Genomic DNA, 7,624 nt, shown 5'->3' with positions numbered 1-7,624 from the left:
TTTTTTTGTATAAATAGGAATACGTATTATCAAGACCAATGAGGGATTGTGAACAAATGCCCATGTACCTGGACAGTGTTTTAGATCCCCCTGCCCCCAACCGGTTCTTTTCTTTTTCTGAAAGGCCCAGGTGACGCCAGCAATCCTGTCCTGGTGCACGTGGCCAGTCCTGCCGGACTCCACTGTCGCACAAGGCAGAGAAGGGAGAGAGATTCCTCTAGAAAAGTGTCCTGTCAGCCACGGGTGTAACAGAAGAAGTACTGTCATGCCTGCTGTGTGTCTGAGGTCCTTCTCGGTTCCTTCAAACGAGACCTAGAGAGATCTTGCGTGTTCTGTTTGCCCTGGGGATGTCCCCCGGGGACAAGACTTGAGTCCGTTTCTTCACTTCTCACCCATTTGAGCTCTTAATAATTATCCCTTCTTCTTCTAAACCAGAGAAGACCGATTAAATTTCTAACCGTAAGGCACAAAACCAGTCCATTTACAGAATTAGTCTTACATGAGCACATAGGAGTACAAATCAGCCTCCCCGGGGGTGGATCTGTTTGCAGTTTCTTTTAGCATTTTTGGAGGAAGTCCAGTAGACTTTGGCTAAATCTACTATTCACTGACTTTGAATTAACAAAGTAACATGAACCCTTTGTGGGGTTTGTGGGGGGGAGGGGGTTTCTTTCTTTTTTCTTTTTTTTTTTTTTTTTTGCCTGATTTGGAAAGGATTGTTTTTAATCCGCCCATGATTCAGGGTTGTGGTTCTCAACTTGTAGTGTGCACGAGGATCCTCGAGGAAGAGCCACTTGAGCCTCACCCCTGGAAATTCAGGGTAATAGGCAATTTGGGGCATTTTTTGAAACTCCACAGATGATCTTGACATGTAATACAGGACAAGAGTCACCATAGTGGTAAAGAATCAATGTTTGAGCCATTAAAGACTTAAAAGCCGGGTTGTATTTTATCAACATGATGATTTTCCTCAAATTTGAAGCCATGTTAATATATCCATGTATTAGTTTTCTGGAGCATTATTGGCCATTGTCCCATTGCTTGGGCTATAAAATTAATGGAAAGTGATTCTCTCTAAACATCATAGTCCTGTGGCCCCTTTTTATAATGAGAGCAGTTTTCCATGTTAATGTTTCCAATGTCTTTAATCTCTTCATTCTTGGGATATCTTTGTTTCTGAAATGCCAACTTGTCGGTTTCCATGTTTTAAAGTCCACATAGAATCAAAATGGGTTCACGTGGCCTGTAACCTTTCAGATGTCTGTGTGGCTCAGGAAGGCCGGGTGGAACTCTCATAGCATCCTTTGTATTACATTTCTTGGAATACCGGCAGTAGCTAGTATTTTTTTACTTCTATTTATGAACTGTGGGAAGTACCAAATGGGAGTGCTTCAGTCCTGGGAGGCTGTGCGTCGCTCCTGGGCTTGTACCTCTGTCTCACATTGTGGCTCCATGTCCTTGTCAAACCCTGGGTCCCCATAAGAGCACTAGGCTTTCAACCACAGGGTCCAACACGCTTCTAACTCTCAGTCTTTTGTAAGGTGTTTCTCAAGTGATGAGTTACTAATAATTACAAAGTGGCATTTATGAATGACCTATTCAACCTTGACTCTACTCTAGTTTGCTTTGTCTTTTGGTGTAATAATGTCCCTCTAACTTCACCCCACGTCCTCGAGTGGAGGAAAGGGAAGCAGGTTCTCTAGACTCCTGTCTCCACAGGAGTGCACCAGAGCCTGTGGGAATGTGTTCTGTCCAGGACGGGCCTGGGTCACATCTACTGCTTTGGGAAGACAGCTTGGATTTTTCGTGAAACAGATTTCTGGGATGGAGATCTGCCTGCAGGCAGTTGAGCAGGTTGGCCTTCCCAAGAAGTCCCGAATGGAGGCAAGGGGGACCAGCCTTCGTACCTAGGTGTTGACTAGTCACTGGATGTAGGCTCCAGGAGGGGATGTGACATTGGACACGGCAGCTTCTTTGACCAAGAGGTAGTGCCTGGGAAGGGACTCTGCTGTCAGGCTGAGCCGGTGAGCCGTGAGCAGGCAGCATTCTGCCCACCTTGGGGAATGAGTGTTGTGGACCCAAGGGGACAGTCTGAGAGACCCGCTGTGGCGTCCACTACAAGGACTGGTGATAAAGTATCTTACTGAAAAGACTCTGAGTGTGCAGCCTGAAACTTCAGCCTCTGATCTCCTGGCCTTGTGGGCCTACATAGGTCTTAAGATGTGGACCTTCCTTTAGCACACTGGTGTCTCTCCTTCCCTGCCCTTCCCCAGCCAGTGGTAGCAACAGGGAGGGTTGTTTATATGAGTCTGGAATTTGATCTGTTGGGGTTGATAGTCATTTTGGAGTTTCGATGTTGTGATTCTGAGGGCACAGGGATTTTTTAAAAGTTTGGCTTTGTAATGTTTGTGTTTACATAATTATAATTCAATGCTTTGAAGTTAAATTCCCAAGACCCATCATCACTGGTACATTCGCAGTGAGGCCAGCGTGGCCTCTCAGATACTTGTTGGTGTGGGGGACCCCCGACTGGCCATCTGCTTGCTGGTGGCGACATTGTCGTCTTCCACTGTAAGCAAATCCTTCTTTAGTTATTACCGTGGTAGAACCTAGACCACCTTTCTGTGTCCACAACACGCTGCTGAAGGAGCCCCATGGAATGTGGACCTGCTCAGCAGATGCTTGTTGAAGGGCAAGACAAGAGCTGGGTGCCCCTCCGGGAGAGCTGGGTGCCCCTCCGGGAAAGAAGATGGCGGTAGTACTCAGTCACTGCATGCTTTGCTCTGGTACCGGCCCACCCGCACCCCTCCCTGCACTGTTTCACTGTGTTCTGGTGACTCCCCCGAGTAGGTACGTTCTCCTTAGAGACCAGGAAACGAGGCTCCAATGTAGTTAGCGTAGTCACGTGGTTGGTCAGACGCCAAAACCAGGGTCATCCGTTTGAATCTTGGTTCTGAAGCTCCATCCCAGAGGACACGGTGGTTTGGATCGAGGAGGAAGGCAGCAGCAGGGCTGTGGCTCTGCGAGGGCAGAGGTGCTCATCTCCAGGAGGAGAACAGAGGATTGGCCATTGGAATGGGCAGAAGAGGGGGAAGGCTCCCGACCCCAGAAGTGTGCTTTTCTGCCCCTAGGATTACTCAAAGGTGCTGTCTCCTGCTTCATCACAGTAGTGTCACATCCAGAAACCAGTTTATAGTCCTGAAGGGGGGTAGATGGGAGGAGGCAATGCCCGGTGTCTCTAACCGTGACCAGCTAAACAGGAGTTCAGCTGCACAAGTGCAGGCTTCTGTTGGCCTCCGTTCTTCCTGTATGGATAAGGAGGGTTTCTCTTGTTTCTCTACCGAGGAGGCAAAGTAGGCTCCTTCACCTTGTCATAGTCAAATAATCCAAGAGAAAGCGAGAACTCCAGGGTCACAAATGACAGGCTGGTCTCGTGTGTGGTTCTGCTCGGCTGGCAGTGGCTGCCCCCCGCCCCTCCACCTCAGGTTGTGTGAAGGAGTCTCCGGTTCTTCCTGGAGCAAGTGAGAAAGAACTGTCTCTTGTCAAGAGTGAAGCTGATAAGCTGTAAGAGGGGACGTGGCCTGACGTTAGACTAATGACTTTCCAGTATTTTTTTAGGCAGGGACCCCTTTGCCTTCTGATTACGCTTGCAGATTTTTTTTCCGTTTTGTTTTTCTCTTCCCCCCTGTACGGCCCACATTTCTCTGCCGCTTTAGCATTCTGTCCTGTCTTTGCCCACAGAGAACTGTCCACTCTTGCTCTTGTTCCCTCCAGAGATCCTTACTGGCCCTCGTACTTAGCTTTGCACTGTTTTTGCAAAGTGGAATATATTTCCTTCTTAGGCCTTCGCATTGTCTTTTAGCTCTGAGACTCCTAGATGAATGGAAACATGATTCCAGAAAAATCTTTACCCTGAATCTTGGTCGGGTCTCAATCAGTGCTCACGTTCCCTTAAAAATGCCGAGACACCTTCCAGTGTTCAGGCTGCAGCCTTGCGGTATAGGGGCTGTTGTGTTTGGTGAATTGATAATTTGCTGGTGACCTAGAAGTCACTGATGTCAGCCAGAGCTTATTAAGAATGAATTTTATTAAGTAGGTTCCACTGAGACCAGCAGCCTGCTTTTCCGAGCCTTGCAGAGATCCATGCAGAACGGGCATTGGCAGGTGACTCTGGGAACAGGCAGAGGGGACACATCCACTCTTGGCTTTCTTTCTGTGTCACCCTCCCGTTTCTTTGTGCTACCGGGATCCTCATGACAGCCTTATCTCTCAGATAAAGCCCGTTACCTCATCCCTAATTGCTTATCCAAAGGCAGGCGAGCTCTCGTTTCTCCACATTAATAACTGACACCGAAGAACTGCTTTGTTTGCACTGGCTCCCCCAGGCTCACCGGCAGGGGCCCCTGAGTGCATCAGGAAACCCTGTGCCTCCGGCGGCGGAGGCGAGGCCGAGCTCACCTCCTTCAGGAGCCGCATTTCGTCTGTGTGCGTCTTGCTCCTGTGCACAGCCCTGCTCTCCTGACGGAGGCCCTTTAGTGACCTGCCTAGGTCAGCACTGCTCTGGCTGTGGGTGCCCCCTGCCCTCCAGACTGGGTGCAGTAAGAATTGCCCTGGGGGGACCAGTGGCCCCTCCGATTTCAAAGCTCACCTTCTTGCCTACATATCACTCCACTTGCCTTAGAGGCCAAGAGCTGCCCGCACCTGTGCACGGATTCCCCGGCGGAATCCCTAGGTTGTCAGCGGGTGCTCTGGCTCCTCCTCCTTGAAGCCTTCCGGGAAACGGCCTTGTGGAGTTTACAAGTCAAAGTGAGCAGGCGGGCTTGTGGCCATCCGGTTGTGAGTCTCTTCTGTGGCTGTGCCCCGGAGTCGTGAGAATGTGTGGCTCTCCCCCCGACTGACAACAGCGCCTCTCATTCCCACCTAGCAGTGTCTCTTGTCCTTGAAAGGAGCATTTGTCTACCTCCATGTCTAAGCTTCTTTCCCTTTTCTTCTTCCCTCAGAATGAAATGGATGATGTGCCCTTCTTTGATATCCAACTGCCTTACGAACTGGCAATCAATATATTTCAGTATCTGGACAGGAAAGACCTGGGAAGGTGTGCACAGGTAAGCAGCCACTAAACCGGTGTTCGAGATCAACTTGCACGCGCGGCGAAAGTATAGGAAGCCCCTGGGTAACAGAGATGGCTGCCCAGAACGGACTGCCCAGAACCGCAGGCTGGAAAGAATTAGTGAACCGAGTAGCCACTTGCTTGAAGGAGAGCGACCCTGAACTTCCAGGCCGTGCTCCACATCTTCAGTCGGTCATGATCTCTTTGACCATCTGCTCAAGAGCTCTGTCCTCCCTCCTGTCCCAGTTACGGCTCACCTGGGGCAGTGTCTGTGACCGACGACTTTGTGCCCGGCCTTTTCCGGCTAGCCTGAGCTGTTCCTGTCCTCACAGTTTTTAATGCAAAGATGCCGGCCCTTGGTCAAATCAAGCCATTTGTTAGGTTGGGAGCTGAGGTCAGCCTGGGGACAAAACCATGAAGTCATGTTTTAGGCGTAGAGTCCAAATTGCGTTTTAAACACTAGAATCGCACTCCGTGAGGTGCGAAGCGCCTGAGAACTGACACCCACAGAGGGAATTGCAAATCCGTGTCCCCTCGTCTCCTGCCTGTTCTGGGGCCTACGCCCTGGGGTGGCATGGTGGCAGATACCATCCGGGCCACACTTCATTGTGTACACGAATCACAGGGGATCTTGATAAAATGCAAATTCAGACTCAGGAGGTCCAGGGTGGGGCCTGAGAGTCTGCATTTCCAACCAGGTAACGCCAGCCTGGCTTTGGCCACACTCTCAGAGGCACAGGTTTATGCCATTAACCTAGGTCTCCTGTTCACTTCTTTTTGGCAATGAGTGTAACTTCTCATTAGTCAAATGTATGATTGCTGACCACTCAGCTTTCATGGGTAACTGTTCCCCAGAAGAAATTAGAGTATCCGTTGTCTGTAACTCCCAAAGAATTGTCTAACGGCTACCATTTCCTATCCCTGGATTCTAGACTGCATTTGACACAGGTGTCTATACCTTTAAAAGAAAGGGCTCAGTGAAATGGAGTCCTACTAAAAATCCAGGGAGGCCTGGCCAGCTCAAATTGAAAGAGCATGCAACGCTCGGTCTCAGGGTCGTGAGTTCAAGCCCATTAGCTGTGGGGATAACTGAAATAAATAAACCTTAAACAATGTAAAAAAAAAAAATCTAAAGCACCAAGAATGTGAAGTTAAAAAACATGAAGGCAGCTTGCGAGGTGTGAAGTGTCGTGACCAGGTTTAGACTCTGGGGGTTGCCATCTCCAGCATTTCAGTGAAGTCACATAAAATACAGGGCAATTTTAAAGTTTCTGGTTTATACTATTTCTTTATGAAGCAGTTTGCTTAATCAGAATCTTCTACCTAGATAGAAATTTCACAAAGCTTACAGTATTCCTGACCACGATGTTAAGGTGGGGGGTTCACAACTATTCTTTTTGATGCAGAGCCTGGGATCTCTAGGAAATGATGGAAGAAATTATTCCAGGGCTAAGATTCACTAAATAAAAACCTACTGAAATGTAAACTGTGCTCAGAGCCTATCAGTTGCATTAAGCAAGAGCACCTATGTTTTCTTCTTTCCCTTGGAAACTGGATTTGTTCTAACTTTACACTTTGGCCCTGTTCCCAAGAGTTGAAAACAAGGGTGTAGCTAAATGAGTCCAACTCCTGGATTTCAGCCTGCCGCTGTTAGCTGAAGTCTTGGAGCAGGGTCTAATAGCTAGCTGCTTTCCACAAAGTCCGCCTTAGACGATAAAATCTTCACTCGTGATAGGGAGCTGCTGTCCAAGGAATCATTTCTTTTAACATTGCTTTTTGCTCCCCCGCTTTGTAGAGGGCCATGTGGCTTTCACATCTGCTGCTGGTTTTCTCATCCAAAGAGTTTATCGCTGAGAGAGTGGATCTGGTGGAAGAGATCCCCCTTTTGGGAAGAGGGGGCTGCATTTCAGGATAGATTGCTTGTGCCGGTGAGAGGATTGTGCAGGTGTGAACGGTTTAATTTGCAACACAGTGGTCTGATTGTCCACCAGAATCCTCTCCTTGGCCAGTTGGATTTGTTTTTTTGTTTTTCATTGCAATCTAATTTTTGGAGCACACCTATACTAAGAGAGGATTCTTAAGCAGAACCCTTCAGGTGGCTCTGCTCTATGATGGCCGGAATTTTATTTATTATTATTATTTTTTTTTAAATAGCACCTTTTCATGAGGATGACCAAGGATGGCCAGTGATTTTTAGAATTGGCTTTGTTTTTTGAAACATTGAAATACAACTGCAAAGTAATAAAGATGAGTGGCATTTTCATTTGTTTCTTGGGGTGTTTTTATTTGTGAAGCTGGGAAAAAGTCCTTCTGTTGAGTGGAATGTCCTGCTGCTTTATGATTTGATTTTAGAGGGGCCTTGCTCTGTCTGTCCCTCTCTGTCTCTTTTCTCTTTTAAACAAGCCGCCTTGGGATTTTAGTGAAATTGGGCCAGTTGTAGGACTTGGCACCGTGAACTCTGTGTGCCCTTGGAGAAAACCTGTTTGCTTAGATCTTTATGCCAAATTGGTAACT

The 7,624-nt window shown here is 48.1% G+C and overlaps 1 protein-coding gene across 1 annotated transcript in view; it reads left to right on the top strand.

Moving 5' to 3' along the window:
• FBXW8 (F-box and WD repeat domain containing 8) overlaps nucleotides 1-7,624 on the top strand; it is a 107,748-nt gene that overhangs the window by 5,690 nt on the left and 94,434 nt on the right. The window contains exon 2 of the mRNA XM_029921828.1: nucleotides 5,001-5,105. Within this exon, the coding sequence (XP_029777688.1) occupies nucleotides 5,007-5,105 (99 nt within the window). The 5' untranslated portion in view covers nucleotides 5,001-5,006. The remainder of the gene's footprint in view (nucleotides 1-5,000; nucleotides 5,106-7,624) is intronic.

This window comes from Suricata suricatta, chromosome 14, assembly GCF_006229205.1.
Source record: "Suricata suricatta isolate VVHF042 chromosome 14, meerkat_22Aug2017_6uvM2_HiC, whole genome shotgun sequence".
Taxonomy (NCBI): Eukaryota; Metazoa; Chordata; class Mammalia; order Carnivora; family Herpestidae; genus Suricata; species Suricata suricatta.
Note: the sequence above shows the minus strand (reverse complement) of the source record. Positions and strands in the feature narration are given on the sequence as shown.